The 22,522-nt window shown below is 39.3% G+C and overlaps 2 protein-coding genes across 4 annotated transcripts in view; one reads left to right on the top strand and one right to left on the bottom strand.

Annotated features, from left to right (window-relative positions):
- Positions 1 to 908: 908 nt before the first annotated feature.
- On the bottom strand, positions 909 to 16,618 carry lg12h18orf54 (linkage group 12 C18orf54 homolog). Of its 3 annotated transcripts, none has more exons than XM_036214553.1 (15): positions 16,374 to 16,618; positions 14,497 to 14,632; positions 11,274 to 11,415; positions 10,863 to 11,030; positions 9,585 to 9,726; positions 8,884 to 8,926; positions 7,516 to 7,717; positions 6,302 to 6,375; positions 5,927 to 6,098; positions 5,756 to 5,848; positions 4,482 to 4,551; positions 4,345 to 4,396; positions 3,788 to 3,934; positions 2,403 to 2,458; positions 909 to 1,348 (listed from the first exon to the last, which is right to left on the bottom strand). In XM_036214553.1, exons 2-15 carry the CDS (start codon positions 14,629 to 14,631, stop codon positions 1,192 to 1,194), a joined length of 1,653 nt encoding a protein of 550 aa, XP_036070446.1. In that variant the 5' UTR covers position 14,632; positions 16,374 to 16,618; the 3' UTR covers positions 909 to 1,191. The 3 variants fall into 3 exon arrangements, with proteins under 3 accessions (XP_036070446.1, XP_036070447.1, XP_024124309.1); XM_036214554.1 differs by having other exon boundaries at positions 5,927 to 6,035; positions 16,374 to 16,612; XM_024268541.2 differs by having other exon boundaries at positions 3,797 to 3,934; positions 16,374 to 16,608.
- A 5,090-nt stretch (positions 16,619 to 21,708) lies between these two features.
- The window catches only part of mbd2 (methyl-CpG binding domain protein 2), a 32,665-nt gene continuing 31,851 nt past the window's right edge, over positions 21,709 to 22,522 (top strand). Inside the window, exon 1 of the mRNA XM_024268531.2 lies at positions 21,709 to 22,270. Coding sequence (XP_024124299.1) covers positions 22,158 to 22,270 — 113 coding nt within the window. The 5' untranslated portion in view covers positions 21,709 to 22,157. The remainder of the gene's footprint in view (positions 22,271 to 22,522) is intronic.

Genomic DNA, 22,522 nt, shown 5'->3' with positions numbered 1-22,522 from the left:
ATTTGAACCCGGGCCTCTTCACTGTGAGGGAGAGAGCTGACCACTACACCTCCGGACAGCCTGAGCCTGAAAATTCAGTGTCAGCCCTCAAACGTGAGAAAACGGGTTTATATTAACCAGACAGGTGAAAGACCATTTCAAATAGAGGGGAGTTCGTTTGTGGGGTTCCACAAGGATCCATTTTGGGGCCTCTTTTATTTATTATATATATTAACGATTTAAAACGTTCTTGTAAAAATGTGTTCCCTCTCATGTTTACAGATGTCTTCAGAAAACCAGCCCACATTTTGATTCTCTGCTAAATAAAGCAAATGAAGAATTATCAAAAAAATCGGAGTGGTTTAAATTAAATCAACTTTCTTTAACTGTACGAAAGAAATTACATAATTTTTATTAATAAAATGAATGCATTTAATTTAGTTAATCAAAAGCTTAATATTGATGGCATTTTTATTCACCAATTACTCAAAGTTCTCAGGAGTGACTGTTGATCGAGTTATCTTGGAAAAATCACACTCAAAATATTTGTAAGAGTTCTGAAATCTGTGGGTATTTTGAGCAAACTTTGCTCCTCTATAAACACACCTTGTATGGTGAAGCTGTACTACAGTTTAATGTATCCACACTTTTATCTACTGTAATTACTTTTATACACTTTTTTAAAAAGTGTGAATGAGGTCAAATGTAACATTTTCATTAGGGTTGACACGTCTGTTTCTGTTACATGATTGAATCTGCACAGATTTCAGTTGTATTTGTCACTGTCATCCATATGACTACATTTTATGTGTGTGCAAATAAAGACAATCAAAAATGACAAATGAAAAGATCAAAAACAGTTTTATTAGTGCTGTTGTTTTTACTTCATTTAAAAAAACTCTGCTTTTGTTATTTACTGCAACACAAGATCACCTTCAACATTAGAACGTTTATTAAAAAATACTTCCCATTTAGATTTTACAGCGATTTCAAGAGCCTGAGCATGAGTGTGGATACACAATAAAGAAAGAGTGTTCACCTCAACAATAGTGTAACTCTGTGCCACACCCTGACATGATGTCAGGAAAGTGCAGGATTTCAGCTCACATCACACATTTGTGTTTTGGTTTTCCTCTCAAAAGTCTTTGGACTTTCATTTGAAATCCTGAGCAGCAGGAACTTCCTTCACATCCACGTTCAAGCAGCACGTCTTCATGCAGGCTCTCTCTGAGAGCTGAGCAGTCTCTCAGCAGATGAAGAGGAGTACCGTCCCTCGTCTTCATCTTTGTCCTTCTCCTCATCCGGGTTTGGGTGTTTCTGTCTGGGCTCTTCAACCAGCAGCTTCAGGTGGTTGAGGTGATGTAGAGCTCTGAGGACGGACACTCTCATCAGACTCCAGACGGTCTAAACTACATTTTCATGCTACAGGGAGCAGATTCACAAACAAAACGGGGAATGAAGGAAGTCACTTATGCCTCCGAATCTTGAAGATTTAAATACAAATATTTACCCCTCACATTCATTTATTTATTTGTTAAAAGAGCTGCCACAAACGATTATTTTAATAGTCGACTAATCACCGATTATTTTTACCGATTAGCTGACTAATCGGGTCATGGGGAAACTGGATGTAAAGCACACATCTTAACCATCATTAGCTTTAAACTAACTAAAAACTAGATATATAGCATTACCTGTGATAATGCTAGTGTGAATGCTGGAAGCTGAATTTGGCCACTGAAGATGCTGAAATTGATTGCTAAAAATGCTGAAGCTGATAGCCAGATAAAATATTAGTTAAATGCCAAATTAGCTTAAAACTGAAAAAAAACATAAATTAGCCAAAACAGCTAGCATGTAGCTGAAAAATTTGCTAAACTACATATTAAGCCTACAAACCCTCATAAATGCTAAAATAGTCCAAAAACCTAGAATAATGCCATTATAACTTTTAACTTCTCCACACTCTTGACTCCGTATTACATAAAGTAACTAATCAACAATTAAATTAGTCGTTGACAATTTTAATAGTCGATTAGTCGACTAATGGTGGCAGATCTATTTGTTAATGTATCGATCAGTGATGGAGATTACAGTGTGTTTACACACATATTTCTAGTATTTTCCAACATGACTGAGAAACATCAGAACCTTCTCAATAAAACCTCAAGTTCTAATGAAAGAATGGCATCCCCTCATTTGACTGGAGGTCCACTGCCACCTTCAGCTCTGTGTTTTGACTCACTTATCTTACCAAGATAACGGATGCTGAAGCTCAGCAAGGCTGGAGAAACCAGTACACTGGCTTTCAGTTCAGGACCAAACTCTACGTGATGCAACCAAACTGACTTCACAGCCGCGCCTGAACCCAGCAGCTGGTTACACTGCAGAGAACACCACGACGCCGGTGTGACGGGAGTTACCTCTGCAGTGATGGACTCCCAGGACAACCCTGGATCTGGGCGTCACTGTCAACAACCTACAACACAAGAAGTCAAGGATCTGTCTCATGAACACAACATTCCAACCCCAGAACCTGCTGGAGGCTCTGAGGTGTGAACAACAAAATATTAGGGCCATGAATCGATTAAAAAAATGTAGGAATAAATCGCAATTCTAGAAAAAATATATCGCGATTAATCGTTTTTTTTATTTATTTTTTAGTATTTTTTTAGAGTATTTGCCAGTCACTTATTATCTGCAAACAATCATAATATTAAATCACACACAAAATTCTATATTTAGAACATTTATTTTTAACCCTTTAAGAGGCCTAAAACTCAGTTTTTGTCTATATTTGAATTTTCTGTATTTTCACTTAGAAAGACTACCTGCTTGATTATTTAGTATCATTTTAATCAGCACAAACTGTCCTATCTAACACTACCTTTATTTAGTCATTTTCCATGTTATATTCTTAGACATAAAATTGCAAAAACAGAAAATTCCATCTGGAAAAATGAGATTCATTTAGCTGTAGAAACCCCAAAAATGTTTAACAAACTGTTTTTACAACATAGAATGAAAGTTTTAGTTGTAATTTTATAAAAACCAAAATTAAATTTCTCAACAAACGAATAAAATGAAAATACAAAAAAATCCAGGCAAAAGTCACATCAGGCAGCATCAGGCAAATAATAAAACAATTTTTTTGGAGAATTTTGATCCAGCTGGATTTCCGCTCGGTTCGACTGGAATCTCCACAGGTGTGGGCGTATCTGTCCATTCTGAACTTCTCACCTCCCACAACGTCGGTGGGCGGGACTTACGCAGAGAACTAGAGAGTTTCTGCAGTTTTTAGACAAACCGGCACTTGTTTTTGTGGAAAATTCATCCCGATCTCCATCCCAAAATAAAATAATGGTCGGTTTCCTCTTTGGATTTCTAGCAGCAGACAGCTCCATTAGGCTCCGCCCCCAATAGCAGGTGCACTGCTGCTGGTCAGATTGACTTTTGTTCTACGCCTTTTTATTAAAATAAAAGATTGCTTTTGTCCAAAAACTACAATAAACGTCATATTATCTATTTAATTTAATAAAATCGCTATCACGGAATGTAGAAAAAGTTTACGTTTATTTTAGACACTTTTATTAAGCTGATCTTACAGCTGCACAGCAGGACGCCTGAGGGCGATTCATGAAAATTAACAAATTAATTATGTTCTATTAATCGCGCACATTAACCTGTCAACATTCACAGCCCTAAAAAGTAATGAAGGTTTTATTATTCAGTCAAGATGAATGAGTAATTTAAAGATGTGGGACATTGTTTTCCATTTAAAGCAGAAGAGACTGATGTCCAGTCTGACCGACTCCACCTGGTCTGCTGGTGGACTCGCTGCTTTCCGTTGCAGCTCTGCCTCCACAGCCTGCAGTCTGAACAGCATCAGCTTCAACGCCTCTACTGGTCCAGGATGCTTCAGGATGCAGTTTCCATGGGAACCACAGCCATCAACCTGAGAGAGACAGCAGTTCTGAGCACTGGCTGCTGGTCTGGAGTTTTCCAGGTGAATCATGGAGCACGAGGCAGTGACATGTGATGGGGTGTCACAGACAGACACAGAACTGGCTGAGGAAAGGGTTAGTGATCTGGAGTGGGGTCTGGAATAAACAGAATAAACTGCAGGGTCGTCTGAGTGGACGCTTATTTGTGTGGTCTTGGATTGACAATGTGGTGGGACATGACTGCACAACTGAAACAGCATCATCATTAAAAGTCCACTGGGAGCACTTACAATAGAAAAAATATCATTGTGGTGGGATTACAAAATTCTGATGATCCTAAATGTCTGCCTGTGACCACACGATGTGCTGGGTAAGAAGTAAAAGACTCAAACGGCACTACATGGAGCAGCATAAGACCAACCTTCTCCTCTCTGTCAGCCTCAGCCTCAGCGCATGCTTCATCTGCAGCTCCTCTGCAGGAACAACACAAACTGCATAAGAATCCATGTTTACCTCCATGAGAATGAAAACATCAAAGCTGAACAACCAGAGTCTCACAGAGAGGAAGCAGGCCGATGTGAAGGCAGGTCTTCCATGTCCACAGAGCTGGGTACTGCATCACTGCTCACTGGTAAACACAACAATGTTTCAGTCATGAAAAAGTTGCTGTTTTTCCTTCATAGTTTTCAGTAATAATGTCTGGATGAAGCCCATCTGCTGCACTATTCAACCATGTAGTTAGATAAGCTAATGGTTCTTTAACAGTCCTGGTAAATCGTCTGTCCGTCCTGGGAGAGGATCTCTCCTTCATGTGGACATCCTTGAGCTTTCTTCTTCTTTTTCTCCTGGAATCAGTTTTTTAGGAGTTTTTCCTTAGTAGGTCTTGATAACCAGTTTAGCTTGTTTAGTTTAGATCTAGTAACCAACTTTTGTTTATATTTTAAAATTGATTTAATGTTTTTGTATAATTAAAAGAGTGAATCTCAATGCGACAAAAGTATTGTAACATTGGTGTTATAACAGGATTATAAATACAATTGAATTGATATTTTAACATTTAATATTAATAATATTTTCTTAGTTTGTGCCAGAGCAAATGTAATTTTGAGCAAATCTAAAATGACAGAATGCTTGATAAATTTTACACAAAAGATTCTGTTCATATATTCATGTTTAAACGTTTATTTGTAACTATACAGAGAAGAGAACATGTTGAAGTTTAATTAGTTTTTATATTGTCTAAATCAAAAATGTAACATTAACAAAAACTTTTGATTTATTTACTTATTTATCAATTGTTTCAATTTAGTTCACTGTTTGTTGGCCACTTAACCTTAATTCTGTTTCTTTTATTTTCTTTTAACTTCTATTTCAACTGAACTTGAAGTCTGTTGTTTATATGTGAGAGTAAAAGGGAAAAAATGATGTTGGTTCACTAAAATCTTACTGTAATGATAAAAACATAATGTTTGACCGTCTTGCATTTTTATTATAAGTAAAGCTGATGCAGCAGGAGGAACTTTTGACACATGGTGGGTTTTATTTTGAAAGGAACTAGTGTGTGCTGCAGTCAAAAGTAAATAAGTTACAACTGTTATATATATTTCAACATATAGACACTGTTGTAATGTAATTATTGTAATATTTAATTGACATTAATACATTTAATTGACAAAAAAAGGATAACTTTAGTGCATTTTTCAGCCTTTTCAACCTTCCAGTACAGCAGACAGCCAGATGATGGATTCTTTCTGAAGTTCACATAACTTTCTAGCAAAAACCAGCACCGGAAAAACCCTAAGAAATGTCATTTTCAGTCAAACTGGACTCACTGAGACGGGCCGAACTTCCTGCTGCCGCGTGGCTCTGGGACAACAAGCTCAACACTCCATCCGCTTTCTCAATCAAAGACTGGATCTTGTGTTCTGACGGGGAAGCACACACAAACCAAAGACTGAGGAGACCCAGGGTGTGTTGGCTACTCTAAATGTGGCTCTTTTTACCTTCGTGCAGCGCGGTCAGAACACCGGAGCCTTTCCTGTCTGCAGCGAGCGCAGAGATGTGTTCAGCCAACTGCAGCCTCAGATCTCTCAGCGCGGTCTGGCTGTCAGACTGCAGACATGCAGACAGCATGGAGGGCCGTTTCACTCCAGGCTGACGTGTTCTAACAGTGATCTTAGTGAACCAGCAGAGCAAGCTCTGTTGAGCTCGCATGATAAAATACACAGTTATGGAAAAAGTTGATTTTAAAAAGGTTCAAATAATTTTAATAGAAATATTGTTCAGGATTATTTCAATTTTTTAGAAAAAAAAGCTTTGGATGTTTTTGAGTTCTCAGGTAAGACACATTTGTGATGAGGAAACTCTCACTGAGTCACCTGTGTGGAGGCGTGGTCAGGATCATCCTCTTTCTCCAAATCAGCCACCCAGGAGGGAGCTCCAGCTCTGGAAGCTGCATGGGAAAACAAAAGCAAGGATCTCGAGAGGACGAAGCGTCATGCAGGAGTCTGGCAGCTTGTCTGGAGTCTGAACAACTCTAACATGCTTCCTCATCCAAACCACAGCTCGACACAGATCTACAAAGACACAAAGCAGTTCCTTCTGACCTCTGTTCTTCTAACAGAAACGCCCCCAGAGCAAATCTTGCATTTGTGGATCTTTTTCTGCATGAATCCATACTGTTCACCTCTGACCTCACTCCAGCTTCCACCACATTTCATACCACAACTCCACAGTGACTCATCATTTCTCTGTAGTGTCCATAACTCTGCACGACTCAAATCTTCTTAAACAGAACCAGAACACTTCTCCTCAATTCTCTAACAGCCCAGTCAGAACGTCTACAGCCATGTTCCTTAAAACCTTCCAGCCTTCCACAGGTTTGTTGACATGACCTTTCCACTCTTCATCTTCATCACTTGATTCTTACTTCTTTATGCTCCATATCATCTTCTAAACTATGTTCTCTAATCATTTCTTCAAAATTCTCCTTCCATCTTTCCATTTGTGCTCTTGATCATCCTAACCTGCAGCTCGTCCTTCCATCTGTTTCTGTCTCACCTGTACTGATCCAGCTCTCCTCCTTTGTGACTAACCTGTCATCCAAATCCTCATCTGGCCTTCGTTTGGTCTTAACCTTCATCTTGTGCTGCATCTCTCTTACCTCCTGTCCTTTCAGTGCCTAACTTTTCCTTATCTAACCTTTTCTTCTTGAGACACTTGAACTTCCTCGTTCATCATCAAGTGTCTTGATCTGCTTTCTTTCTTCATTCCAGATGAATTCCTGATCCCCTGATCTCAAAGAACCTCCTGATCTTCCAAAGCCCCTTAAGCTCCTCCCTGAAAGCCTCGCTGGACAGTTTGCTAGAACACCATAGGCCCACACAAAATTAATCATCAGTTAATCTATGAAGCGTGTCCTTGGACTGTGGGAGAAAGCCAGAGTCCAGAGGAAACCACACATAAACAAGGAGAACATGCAAACTCCACACAGGAAGGTTCCAGCTGGATTTGAAGCTGAACCTTCTCACTGTGAGGCCAGAGTGTCAACCACTACAACACCACGCATCTCACATAACAGAGGAACACTTACCACGGTCATCCCAGGGCTCTGACATGGAGGGCTGAGGAGCTTCAGGGGGGTCAAAGAGCTGCAGCCAGGCTGGGTACATCAGGTCAGGCACGCTGTTGATGTCAGAACAGTCCATGGCAGCTTTGTTTCTTGTGAACCAGTGAGGGAAGTGAAGCAGGGAGGACGGCTCTGCTCGCTCTGAAACCTCAGCTCTGTCTGCAGGCTGACAGGCAGCAAGAAGACACGGGTCACTCTGATCCAAATGTTTCAGAACACAACAGTACACAGTAGGGCTGCTACGATTAGTCAACGACTGGTTTAATAGTTGATTAGTCATTTCTTTCTTTATTTCATTTTTTAAAATTTTATCTGAAAACGACGGTGCACGTTTCCTAATGCTGCGTCTGCCACTGTCTTTGACACATGCGCAGCAGTGTTAATCCGGTCAGCAGTGATGTCACAGGAAGTTATGGGAAGGCTCTGGGACCATAACAACACGTCAACGAGATTGAAAGTGTGGGAAACACAAAAAGATCAAAGAAAAAAGTGTCCAGTGCAATATCTACAATTATTATTATTATTTTTCAATGACTTCTGTTCCTCTGTTGGTGCAGTGTGACTCATGTGTTGTATTTCTTTCCCACTCCCCTCCTGGGGGAGCGGGAGAAATGTTAGCTTAGGAGGCTCGTCTCTGTTCCTGTTCTTGGTAGTGGACCTCGTCACTGGCTCGTTTCACATCTCGTAGTGGGAGAGATTGTACATGGCTCGTTGTTATTACTGTTCTTGGCAGTGGACCTCGTCACTGGCTCGTTTCACATCTCGTAGTGGGAGAGATTGTAGATGGCTCGTTGTTATTACTGTTCTTGGCAGTGGACCTCGCCTCTGGCTCGTCTCCCAGCCCATCTGGATGAAGTCCATCTGCTACTCTATTTAACCATTGTGTTCTATATTCACCAATCTAGTAAGAATCAATGCATGCTAGTGGGAAATTTCTAGTGCACTTCATTTTGGAATTAGTAGATTCTGACGGCACTAGAAAATGGCGAACACACTATATGGTGAGAGGGGGTGGGGGCACATGTTATCTTTAGGGAGAAATAGTTCCTTTGCTTCAGATGCCAACCTCATTTGATTTAAGTCTTATTTTAATGTCAGAAACAAATGAATGACAGAAGCTGCACAATTGATTACAGGATTAATAAACTATCATCTTAATTGTCTTTATTTTTTGTAGTTAGTTTAAAGCTAATGATGGTGAGGATTTGTGTTTTACATCCAGTTTACGCATGACCCGATTAGTCGACTAATCAAAATCATTTACGGTGATTATTGGACTATTAAAATAATGGTTTATAGTACACAGAGGGATGAAGGTTGAGTTAAACTCACACATGAGGAGTCATCAGCTGCCGCTTTTGGTCTTCCTTTGCTCCTACATCCAAACAATCCAAAAACAAAACAAAAACTAGTTAGAACACGAAGGAAAAAATGAATCGATGTTAATGATTTTGCCTTGCTATTAAACGTTTTATTATCGATACATCCCGTGCTCTGTCTGTTGGTCTGTCGATCATCAGTGAGTATGGAGGTTGAAGCAAACCAAGAACAGGTTTATAGCAGAATATCAGAATGATGGGGGGGTTTGATCAGTAAAGACTGAAGGGGGCAGTTAGATCCAGGGGTTTTAGTGAGACAGTTTCCATCCCAAACTCTGCAGGGCACATGTACTTCACCATAAAGGTCAGGGTTACTGCCTAAATACATTTCTGTTTGCCTGAAAAACTTTCTTTAAGACAAATTCCAACAAAGATCATCTATTTGTCTACAACAAATCCAAAGCCATAGCCAGGTTTTCACTCAAATTTTAGGATGTGTAATACTTTTTTAAAATCTTTTAGAATCAGTTGTTTCAAATGTGTCTTTATTTGTCCCTCAGCGGTGACACTGACACTGTCACTCCAGAGCAGACATGATCACAGTCGGGTGAAATCTCTGTTTAGTCACAAAACTTAAAAGCAAACAACTTTGAACACAAAACTCTTTTTTCCTTTAGCTCCTAATAACTAATGAGAAGCAACAGCAGCATGAACCTGTACACCCCGGGTGTGGGAGCAGAGTGGTGGCTCTGGTGGTGGGAGGGGGCGTGGCTCCTGCTGAGTCCAGTACAGGTTCTGTCTGCAGGCCCGGTGGGAGGGCAACAGGACTGGGAGAGTCCAGGCCGGGTCAGGAGACCTGAACCAGCATGTGAGACGAGTCAGAGGTGTCCAGTTGAAATTTTTACTGACATTTCTCATTTATGAATCGCTTCTTCTATAACTTAAGACACAGAAAAATGTTTTGTTGACCTGGATGAAAGAAAGAAATACCAAAGAAAGATTTTAAGGACTTCAGCAAAGAAGTGCTTTTAGTTCTTGGATCCATTACAGTAAATGATGCATTTAAAGACCATCTGACGGCTCTGGTTATGAGTAGGACTGGGGATCACTGGATACCTCACGATACGATGCAATACGTGGCTCAGGATATTGATAATATCGTGATACTGCGAGTATAGTGTGAATGCTGTAAGCTGAATTTGGCCACTGAAAATGCTGAAATTGATAGCTAAAAACGCTGAAGCTGATAACTAAAAATGTTGAAGCTGATACCCAGCTAAAGTATAAGCTAAACGCCAAATTAGCCTTAAATCTTTGAAAAAAAACTAGGTTAGGTAAAACAGCCAGCATGTAGCTGAAATATTAGCAAAACTCTAAAAAAATCTAAAAAACAAACAAAAAAAGCTTAAGTTAGCCAAATCAGCTATCTAGGCTGTTTGTAGTTTAGCTGATAGGTTTAGGTTATCTTTGGCTTTTTTTTTTGTTTTCAGGCTAATTTGAAGTTTACCTATTTTTTCAGCTACATGCTAGCTGTTTTGGCTGACCATTTTTTTAGTTTTTTAGTTTTTAGGCTAATTTGGCATTTATCTAATATTTTAGCTAGCTATTAGCTTCAGTGATTTCAGCTATCAATTTCAGCATCTTCAGCGTCCAAATTCAGCTTACAGAATTCACACTAACATTATCACAGGTAATGCTATATATCTAGTTCATAATTATGTTAAAAAGTTACAGTTTTAAAGTTTTAATAATGTAGTTTTATTGTGTTCCATAAATGTTTATCCTGTTCAGCCCACGACCTAAGGTGTGTTTTGGATTTTGGCCCCTTGTGTGACTGAGTTTAAAACCCCTGTTTTACAGCCTCTTCAAATGAAAATAAAAGATCAATATTTTGTGAGAACCCATCAAGAATCAATCGCATGACTATTTATCACAACATATCGCATTATCCATATTTTGGCAGAACCCTAGTAGAGTGATGCATTTAAAGACCTTGTATGTAGGCAGAGGTGTGGGTGACCGGCATGGAGCCGTCATTTGGTATGGACAGCAGTTCATCTGTGGTCATGGAGAGTCTCTGGCGGTTACTATGGTGACGGAGGGAGCTCACAGGAAGCTTCAGGAAGTCTAGCTCTCTGTCAGTCAGACGCTCCCTGAGAACTGCAGGTAGAGACAAAGAGGACATTTTAAAAACTAAGAGTGAGAAGGGAGGTCATCTGGATACAAGGACTCATTACAAGAGAGCGGAGTGATCTTTGGACTCGTTTACTCCTGTTTGCCACAGAAACAAAAAACTTTAGCTATAAATGTCTATTCTGCAAAATTAGAATTTATTGATAGATGATGGAGCTCCACGCTAAATGATCTGATCAGTATTGGAGCACAATGACAGAAACCTCCTACCGTCTCTGTTTCTGGGGGTCCTCACTGTTTTTCTGAGTGTGGAGGGCCGGTCTTGCGGCAGAAGCAGCGAGCTGGAACTCTGACCGCTCTTCTCAAAGTCTGCGATGTAAGCGTCCAGCGCCGCAGAGGCCGAGTCGTACTGCTGCAGGGACACAAACACGAGCTCGTCAGGGTGGCTGCTCATTTCTATGATCACTGTCATGTGCCGGAAAAAATGTAAATGGTCCAAATAAAAAGTGTATTGGACATTTAAGCAACAACAATAATGATAAACATGTTTCTGTTCTTTGATTTACTGTAACTTTTCAATCATTAACACAATAATTCCAGTAGATTTTGAAGGAGAAAAGTGGATCGATAAAAAGGCAGGAATATTATTCCAGAATAAATCAACTTTAACCTTAAATAACTTTCAATATTTTACTCTCCATAAAAATATATTATGTCAAAACTATACATGTTGGAAAAAAGTGCAAGATAACATCGAGTTATTAATAACAATAAAATCAAATGATCCGGAGGGCCGGATAGAATTACCCGGAGGGCCGGATCCGGCCCCCGGGCCTCGACTTTGACATGTGTAGTAGAGGAATATTGCCTAAGCAACAAATCAAACTTCATATGTGGGCCTTGAGCTTGACACATGTGCTCTATAGCAGTATTTGTCTTGCTTCAGACTATAGAGAAATGGAGAAGAGTTCGACGTTTCTTGGAGAAAAAGGAGAAAGGTACAACGAGGAATGAGCAGAATCTCATCCACATCTCCTCAAAGTTCCTCTTTTCTATCCACTTCTCTGTACTTCCTGTCCACCTCACAACACTTGTGAGTTCTGGGTGAAGTTCCGGGAAGTTTCACTTCCCTTTTCTTTGGGTTGTTCCAGTGTAATGCTACAGTCACAAATACGACTGCCGCCGTGTGATGGGGAGGCACCGGCAGAACCTTCAAGATTTCATGCCTGCGCCTGATTTCTTTGAAAGTCGTTGGCGTGGTCATGAATGTAGATCAGGGGTGTTGTAGAAGTTCGTTTTCTAAAGAAAACAAACTTTGTTTTCTCGTTATAAGGAGTTATTATCTCGTTTTCTCGAGAAAACAAGATATGATCTCGTTATCACGAGAAAACGATCAAAAAAAAAAAAGTAGGACAGGCCGTTATCAGCTTCCATAATAGACAACCCCAAAGCGAAATGAAACGAAGAAAGAAAGGATCAAGAACAAATGTGTCAAAGTCAAGGTCCTATCTGAACCTCCACATCAGGGGTCACGAACCTCTATGAAACTGAGGGCTGATTCATGAGTACTGAGTCATATGAAGGGATACCAGTTTGAAATAACACATTTAGGTTTACTTAGTTCTACAGTATTAATACTGAATAATGATTCTCCTCCATGTAAAGACTCTGATTTCTCACCATAATTATCAACAATGACAACAAACTAGGAAACAAATATCAATATTCAGAACTTTATTTATCTCAGTAATTGTTACATTTTCAGATGATCTCTTACATTTCATGGAAAAATGTCCCATTTTCACTATGTTGTACCATGTTTATCAATTACATAATGTTAAAGAAAAATCAACTTACACATTTGTAATCAAATCTGGTCACATTTTGAACTAATGAGGAAATCTGAAGCATTTTTAACTAAATTAATGATCTTTGAACTGGAGTAGGTCAGAGGTCATCTACACTTATCTAAAGTTCATGTATTATCAACATATTTTTAAGATGTTTTCATTTTTTAATCTTTGTAAATGCAAGTGTAATTTAAAAAAAAAACAGCAACTGAAAATTTTAATTTTAGACACAGCTCACAAGTGACATGTGCTAATTTTAGAAGAGACCTGAGGGCATCTTGTGCGGTCCTTGGGGCCTACCTGGTGCCCGCGGGCACCATGTAGGTGACCCCTGGTCCAGATCATTTTATTTTATTGTTATTAATGACCCGATGTTATCTTGGGCTTATTTCCAACTTGTATAACTTTGACAAAATATATTTTTATGGAGAGTAAAATATTGAAAGTTATTTAAGATTTAAGTTGATTTATTCTGGAATAATATTCTTGCATTTCTATTATTTATAATTATATTAAAAAAAGAAAAAAAAATGTCATTCTGCTAGCTTTTTGGACTATTTTGGCATTTACTACGATTCTTAGGCTATTTTGGAGTTTAGCTATTTTTTCACGTACATGCTAGCTGTTTTGGCTAACTTAAGGTTTTTTTTAGGTTAATTTGGCATTTAGCTAATATTTTAGCTGGCTATCAGCTTCAGTGATCTCAACTATCAGCTTCAGCATCTTCCGCTATCAGCATTATTATCTTCAGCAGCCAAATTCAGCTTACAGCATTCACACTAGCATTATCACAGGTAATGCTATATATGTAGTTCATAATTATGTTAAAAGTTTTTGTTGAATAAATGTTAAAGTTTTAAAATTTTATTTTTAGAGTGTTCAATAAATGTTTATCCTGTTCCACCCCCAATCAAAGGTGTGTTTTGGATTTTGGCCCCTTGTGTGACTGAGTTTGACATCCCTGCTCTAGGATGACGTCATAAAATGGGCGGCTTCAACACGCAGCTGCAGGCGGAGCTTCAGGAATTGAGTTGTTTTACTTCTGGGTAGGAAAAAACTCACAAAAAAGAACTAATATTTCATAAATAATTTGTTTTGTAGTGTTCCAACGGTAATAAATGATCATATTTAGGCATATATTTCACTGTGAAAGGCTGAAGAAAATCATGGTATGGCCCCTTTAACACCTCAGTGGCCACCACACGGTGTGTAAAAATGAGACTGGCACCTGTCCATTACAAATGTCACAGCGTGGCCACCTGAAAAATTCAGTGAAAAATATCCTATTAGGTCGCCACTCGGTGGCATTTTGGGAAATGTGAGAGTAGTATGAACAACTAAGATGTGAACACTGAAACTGTTTCTGAGAGAAATGTTGCATTTTCCAGCAGAATCAACTTTTTGCCTCCTCAAATCACTGCACTCCTTATCATGGATGTTTGTTTGGTTTCTCGCTCGTCTTATTGATTTCATCTTTTTGTTTTAAACCTTGATAATGAACAGTGTGTTTGGGTGCTCTGAAAGATGCTTTAAATAACACGCATTAAAGGTGTGGATATGCTTTGCTTGTTTGCTTAAAGAGGAAACACGTTTTCAACCGCAGCTTTAACTCAATTGGAAGACATTAATGGAGGCGAATGAACCTTGTCCTTGTATCTGAAGGTTGTGTTTGGATCTGAAGGTCGCAGACTGCTCCTCAGGTGACCCGAACTTGACAGCAGGGAGGTGACACAAGACTCTGGAGATGGGAACTCACCAAACAAACTGCTGCCGGCCATGCTGAAGAAAATGGAAGAAGAAAGGGGCTTCAGACGTTTAGTTTTGTTGAAAAAATAAAGCACAAGTTAAAGAAATGTGATCAAACCAGCTTCTCTGATAAAACAAATGTTTTATTATTACTATTAATTTCTCAGACACATTTTTTTTCTTTTTTCCAAATCCACTTAATGCCTCTTGTGGTCCAGGGCTGCTGGAGCCTATCCCAGCTACCGTTGGCTGAAGGCGGGGTACACCCTGAACAGGACCCCCATCTGTTGCAGAGCCGCACAACCACACCTAGGAATCAATTACCCTATGAAGCATGTTTGTGGACTGTGGGAGGAAGCCAGAGTGCCAGAGATTACCCAGCATGCACGCTGGGACTTGAACCAGGACCTTCTCACTATGGGACAAGAGTGTTAACCACTACACCACCATGGAGCCGTATTTCTGGGTCCCATCGGTCTCAAACTTCTACTAATGTCTAATGTTATTACATACAATATTACAAAAAAGAACATTACGCACAATAAATAAAACTGGATTTTTGGACCACACAAATCACCCCTTTTTTTTCTTTACAAACAAAACTACCACAACTAAAATTATGCAACTCGGTTAAATAACAAACTGTAAAGCATTCAATAAAGTCTTACCAATGAATATGCAAAACCTATTTCTAATAAAGGGAAATCCCACAATCTAAGGGGGGACACAACAAAAGATGGTTTGGTCACAGTATAGTGGGTATGGAATTTAAGGACAATGTATGTAATCAATGAGTGTAAGTGGGAGGTTTGCAACAATGTTAAAAATGGTGATACAGACAATGTTGATTTTTTTATCATTATTATTTTCTTTTATGATATCCTGACATATGAGAATATGTTGTTAAACCAGCAGGAAAAGTAAAAGGGCTTTAATGAACTTCTACCCGCTCTCTGACCAACATGCCCAAATGTTTTTTTGGTCTCATTCTTTTGTTTGTGTTGTCAATATGTTTTTTTTATTGTGTTTCTTTGCTGAATTGTTATTGGCATGTTGCAAAAATCTAATCACAAAATGTTTTGAATGCTGTCACAGCAACAAATCTGAAATAAAAAATCTGTAAAAGTAATAATAATCAAAAGACTGTAGGTCTTTTTAAGGATCAAGTGTATAAAACTGACATGGAAACAGATGCATCTAAAAGCAACTAATCAAAGCTTTTTAATAACTATATTACCAGGAAAGACAGTCAGAAAATCCAAAATAACATCTGAAACATGCTTTTGACTTATGGAAGCAGCAGTTCTTCAAGACACAACTTTCAAAGTTATAATTAGGTTTAGTCAAAAATTCATATCAACTTGATTACAGATGATACTAGACTAAGCTGTTGTTTTCCCATTTTAATAAAAATGCAGTCCTTCAGACTTCATCCTATCATCTGATTACACTTTATAAAGAGGTAAGGACACAACCGAGAAACCTCCCTACAAATTATACACACATCCGCCGAGCTACAAGCAACAAAAACCTAAATAAATACGAGTCAACACGTCTGGTTTACTGAACGGGTCTGTCCCGTCACACTTGTGGATTCTTTTATGCGGATTGATTCAGGATTTTTGCTGTCTCGGCATTTAGAAAGGACTCTGAAGAAGATCGACACCACGTAATTTGTTTCTTTAAATCACTCTCAAAGTAAGAGTTAACTTTATATATCGGAGTGTTAAAATGGAAACCAATAGATTTTCAAAAACAGTAAAACTTTACTCACATCAAGGCCCCGATTCCAGATTCAAACCTGCAATTCCACGCAAATGGAACAAAGTTTCAGCATCCAGCCATATACAACCAGCCGTCTCCTCATGATCAGATTTTTACATCCAGTCGTTAAGGGAAAACGGAAGGAACCGGTTCGTCGTTACGGCGTGAAGGAGGCGGGAACGCTGCTCCGAAGCGGAACTGACTGCAGACAGTTTGGAAGAACGGGGAAGAAATAAGACGACGCACACATCCCGCTGCCGCGCGCGACTGTTGATTTGAACAGATGACGTCACATTTCACCCTCAAAAACACGTTTTTTACTATTTAATGTAACCCCCCCATAAAAAAAGGCTTTTTTTACGATTAAATGTAAAATTCCCCTCTTAAAAAAGTGTTCTTCATAATTTAATGTGAAATTCCCCTTAAAAAAATGTTATTTTACAATTAAATATAAAATTCCCCCTAAAAAAAATGTTTTCTAATTTGAAGGGTAACCAAAACCTAAATCAACTTTTTTAAAATCTGTTGACCTTCTTTAAAAGTAACTTTAAAGACTTTTTTTTTTTTTTACAATTTATAATAAACTAGTTTAATTCCTGAATTACCGCCAGTGTCTAAAATGTCTAAAACTGTCTGTGTGCTGCCCCCTACAGGTTGAAAGGATGTATTACAGTTGAAATTCGTGATTGGTCAACGAGCGCAAGTCCAAGAAGTTTCACTGTTCTGCTTCTCCTGGAGGGAGTTTCAGTTTGGCCCCTAGGTGGCGATCGCGCTGTAACATTACACCTTATTGCAGAAGACAATACGAGAAAAAAGGACTACCACTTTATAGTAAATAGTCTAAGTAACCTGTTATGTTAGCATAAGAACATTGAAAAAAGTATGCTGAACTAGGGCTGCCACGATTAGTCAACTAATCAATGACTAAATGACTATTAAAATAGTAAATGACCAGTTTAACAATCGATTAATCATTGCTTTATATTAAATGGAGTCAGAGTGTAGTAAAGTTGAACAAAGTTATGAGCGTTTAGCACCAAAAAATTAACTTTTTTCATATTTGAGTCAGTGAGACTAAAACTCTATAATTTTTGAAAAAAGTTCCTTGTTTCAGATGCTGACCTCATTAGAGAGATCAGTAATATACTTTCCATCAAACTCATTTTGACAGGTGACCCTTGACCCCTATATACCCTCTATTGATAAAATTGATATTAAATTGTTTCATCATCTTAAGGGGCGGGCACCTGTCAAGATGAGTTTGATGGATGGTGTAGGGTCAAAGGTCACCTGTCAAGAGGAGTTTAATGGATGGTGTAGGGTCAAAAGTCACCTGTCAAAATTAGTTTGTTGAAAAGTATATTCCTTATCTCTATCTCATTTGATTTAATCTTGTTTTAATCCCAGAAACGAATAACGGACAGAGGCTGAACAATTCATTAAAAGTTTAATAAACTATCGTCTTCATTTTTTGTTAGTTTAAAGCTAATGATGGTTAACTTTACATCCACTTGGTGCATGACCTAATTAGTCAGCTAATCAGAAAAAATAATCGGTGATTAGTCGACTATTAAAACAATTGTTTGAGGCGCTCCTACTGAAAACTGAGCTTCTTCAGACAGAAGTATCACACAAACTTGGAGGAGATCTCGTTTTTTGTTGAATAAAAGAGGATTAGAAGTGGACAGCTACAGCTGATGGTGTTATCAACGGGTACTATCAATGAATAAAACATTAATAAACCGTAAATTAAACAAAGGAGCATACAAACATCTGTAACGTCATCAATAAACAGTGGTGTCATTAGGCCACATTTAAAAATAAGAGGCAGAAATGTCCAGAGAGAGAAGTCAAGACAGGCTTAACTCTATGAAGTAATTATGGGCCTACTCCGAACCCCGGTCTCTACAAGAAAAGATGAAGAAACAGATTAGAGAAGAGGTAGACGTAGGATTTAGCACTCCAGAGAAGGCCTCATTAGCAAAAAGCATATATTTTCATAGAATGAAATAACCAGACAGACGTCCCTTCTTCGTTCATCTGAATCAGAAAGTTACAGTTGACATAGCTACACAACTAACAGGTTCCAAGTCTATTGTCATCGAGAAACACTGCTTACATTTCATTAGAATTTTTCATTATCAGTGCTGGACTACACAGTGTCTTCATGGTTAGAACTCTTAATTTAAATCCTGGCTGGGACCGTCCTGTATTGAGTTTGCATGTTGTCCTTGTGCATGTGTGAGTTATCTCCAGACACCCCGCCTTTCCCCTAAACTGATGTCACAAAGTACTACCCGGTTCACAGCTTTAGCAGCATCAGCCCGCAGCTGCGTTTCAATGTGGGTTAAAGCAGCAAAGACGGGCCCCACAGCTGGTCTCCTTCAAGCTAGTGCTACGTATCACCTCTGAATCTTATGCTGGTACAGGGACGTATCAGCATACTTCCTGCCCTGTCTGAGAGTGAGTGTGAGTATGTGGCCCTACAACACACTGGCAACCTGTCCAGAGTCTACCACGCCTTCACCAAACAGAAGCTGGGCTACCTCCAGCCACCCTTTGACCCCAAAAGGGATTCAGTGGGTTCTGAAGATGGGTGAATGAACTTGGCCACTCAAAAGTTGGTAATTGGCCACAATTGCCTGTAGCTGCCATTGGAACAGAGGAGCTTTTGAATTGGAACCTTCAGGCCAGAGCCAATGAAATCCTTTTTTTTTAATTTTATGCGAAAGCCATGACTTGTTTCATTTATATGCATTGTACAATATAATGGTGAAAAAATGGACAGTAACATTGGTTAGCATTCTCTGGAGTCTAAACCTGCTGTTATGAAATAAAATTCATGAACACCCTATAGATGGAAACATTGTTGATCCATTTCAGCGTTTTTAACATTGATATATCAATGGGTTAGAAGGTCCTTGTGGAGGTTTGAATACAAACAGTTCTTAAGCCAGGGGGGTCAAACTCAATCGCACAAACGGCCAAAATCCAAAACACACCTCAGGTCGTGGACCGAACAGGATCAACATTTATTGAACACTCTAAAACTACATTTTTAAAAATGTGAAAAACCGTAACTTTGTAATGTAATTATAAACTAGATATACAACATTATCTGTGATAATGCTAGTGTGAATGCTGTAAGCTGAATTTGTCCACTGAAGATGCAAGTGCTGATAGCTGAAGATGCTGAAATTAATAGCTAAAAACACTTATAGCTGAAAATGCTGCAGTTGAAAGCCAGGTAAAATATTAATTCAATGCAAAATTAGCCTAAAAAATGTAAAAAAAAACAAACAAAAAAAAAAGCCTAAATTAGTCAAAACAACTAGCATGTAGCTGAAATATGAGCTAAACTCCAAGACAACCTAAAAATAAATTAGTAAATGCCCCAAAAAGGTAGCAGAATGTCATTTTTTAAAAGCTGTAACTTTTTAACCTAATTATGAATAATAAAAAGGCAGGAATATTATTCCAGAATAAATCAACTTAAACCTTAAATAACTTTCAATATTTTGCTCTTTATAAAAATATATTTTGTCAAAATTATACAAGTTAGAAATGAGCACAAGATAACATCGGGTCATTAATAACAATAAAATAAAATGATCTGGAGGGCCGGATCCGGCCCCCGGGCCTTGACTTTGACACGTGTCTTAAACTGAACAAAATGAGCTAATCTCTAGGTAGAGGTGAGCTAAGCCACTCCATGAAAAATCTACAATTATGTTCGGGTTTTGACTGCACAAAACTATACTGTTGTTTTCCTGCTTTACTTTTTCCTTCTGTTGGGGTCAAAGTATTATAGTTATTTGTGGTATTGAGAAACATTCAATATGCCTTTAACATGAAACTTTCTAGTGACTTGAAAGACATTTGGCTTCTTTTTAAGCAGCGTGTTAGCAGAGGTAGAGATCTGTGGATGCTGCGTGCGCACCTTCATTCATTTCCCAGGAGCCTCGTGCATGTGCAGGTCAGGGCTTGCGGCTGCTGCGGGCCCCTTTAAAAGCACAACGAGTGACGTAGTGAAGCTTCAGAGAGTAGGAAATAAAGAGACGAGCATTCACTTTGTACTAAAATACAACACTGGTCTGTTTACACTGTTATGAAAGGGAAAACCTTCTCATTTCCAACTCATATGTTTATAATGATTTAGAACTCTTTCATTGAATTTATGTAATTATCATCTTTACTGATGTATTTAAAGCTTTTGTTTACTATATTAAATCACAGACACTTCTTGTCTTCCACACATATTCACTGTATTTGGGAAGTTAAAAAAGTAAAAAATAAAGTAATATTACATGAATATAATATATAAATAAATTAAGATATCATATTAAGATATTAGCCTAGTACATATTCTATTGCCAAGATATTATTAGGTTATAAAGTAAATCAATGCAACACACATATATTCATTCATTCATTTTCTTGACCGCTTCTTTCCTTTTGGGGTCACGGGACACACATATATGCATATATGCATACCATATATAAATATAATTTCCTTCACCAAAGTCAACCTTGTTGACCATGCTAACTTTGGCGAGTTGCTCCCCTCACCTTCTGTCGCTGATGACCATCATTTCTGCGTGAGGTGACCCAACACTCATCAGTGAATAGGACAGTAGACCATTGCTACATTGTCCAGGTCACATGGTCTTGGATTGCAAACGTTCAGGGTGGCTCATAGAGTTTGACATTGTTGGACATTTCCAAGCAATTTTATATAAGTGAAACAGACAAACCTCTGCCGGTGTTTCTTCCTCTTCCTTTATTCATCCTTATAGTTTTAAAGAAGCACGAACAGCGGCAACATTGGCCTGCCTCTCTTCCCCCCAACCCAGATAGCAGCGGGATATTTATTTATGTACTTTATTTTTTTATACATTCAATTAGTGGCAAGTCAAACTATTAAAAAAAATGTAAATATAATCACTGTGAATTGGCGCCCACTCCACCAGATGGGACCCTAGGCAGCCGCCTATGTCGCCTATGCCAAGGGACGGCCCTGTACGTATGCCTACATGTGATCAAAGTTACTATTCTACTGTAGGAACATTTGGGAGAACAGCAAGCACTAAAAAGTAGAAACTCTTTGAAATGTTTTTAGATATGCCTCGGTTCTTGATTTTCTAAACTTTTTCTTTTATCTTTCTTTGTTTGAGTTTATTTCAATCAAATATTATCTCCTCATCTCTCTACTTGTGATGTAGAACTACATTTTTACCAAAAAAACATTGACCTATTTAGTTTAAAATTCGCCAGTATTTTATTACCAAAACAAGTGATTACGTCAAGCTGAATCACGTGACCGTTACGCCCCCGCGGTGGCGCTCTTTCTGTTCGTGACAGTTCGGTTCTGGATGTTGGAGGAAACGTCCTCGAGTGACAGAGACTCTCAGCGAATAGACGATCTTTGAGAGGGTGCGTGTTTGTGTGCGTGAGGGTGCCGTGCGCGCGATATCTCAGACGTCACTGTCTGCTGTCGGGCCGGTTCAGTTTGGATGAGACTTTACAGTTCTGAGAATTTGAACCGAACTAAGTTGGTCTCCCGGCCCGGTGAACCCGGGAGCTCACGGTCCGGTCCGAACCCGGAGACTGTCGTTTGGGTCGAACCCGGCAAACAGGACCGGGACAGAGAGTCGGTGATCGGGAGAGCAGCTAACGTTACGCCCGTGACGTCGGTCCCCAGCCTGCCGCCTCCCGGTTCGTGTGTGGGACGTTTGTTTGGACTTTTCACGGGACCGACCGTCCGGACCTTGACCCAGGACTCGGTAGGAGTGTGATGATGGAGAGGAAGAAGACGGACTGTCCGGCTCTGCCGCCCGGCTGGAAGAAAGAAGAAGTGATCAGGAAGTCCGGACTGAGCGCTGGAAAGAGCGACGTCTACTATTACAGGTACCGATGAGCCGGACCGGACCGGGCCGGGCCGGGCAGGGCCGGGGGAGTGTCCGGTGGACATGTCACCGGACAGGTGACCGGTGGTTTCCAGCCTCTCTTTGATGTAAACAAACTCATGTTCTGGCGCGAGGCTCTCCCAGAAAAGTCTGTTTTGTTCCGGGGGTGTAACGAAGTCCCCCTTTTGTTGGGGATGGGGGGCATTGGAGTGCCCCTACTTTTTCCGGCTGTGTGTGTGTGTGTGTGTGTGTG

Source organism: Oryzias melastigma, linkage group LG12 (assembly GCF_002922805.2).
Source record: "Oryzias melastigma strain HK-1 linkage group LG12, ASM292280v2, whole genome shotgun sequence".
Lineage (NCBI taxonomy): Eukaryota > Metazoa > Chordata > Actinopteri > Beloniformes > Adrianichthyidae > Oryzias > Oryzias melastigma.
Note: the sequence above shows the minus strand (reverse complement) of the source record. Positions and strands in the feature narration are given on the sequence as shown.

Bases quoted from the DNA above. Each gene is read 5' to 3' on its own strand.
- lg12h18orf54 (XM_036214553.1), bottom strand. From the start codon at position 14,631: ATGGCCGGCAGCAGTTTGTTTGGTGAGTTCCCATCTCCAGAGTCTTGT. The intron at 6,376-7,515 runs GTAAGTGTTCCT...TTTCCCATGCAG, and splicing joins AGAGCCCTGGGATGACCGTG to CTTCCAGAGCTGGAGCTCCC. The intron at 4,397-4,481 runs GTGAGACTCTGG...TTGTTCCTGCAG, and splicing joins CATCGGCCTGCTTCCTCTCT to AGGAGCTGCAGATGAAGCAT.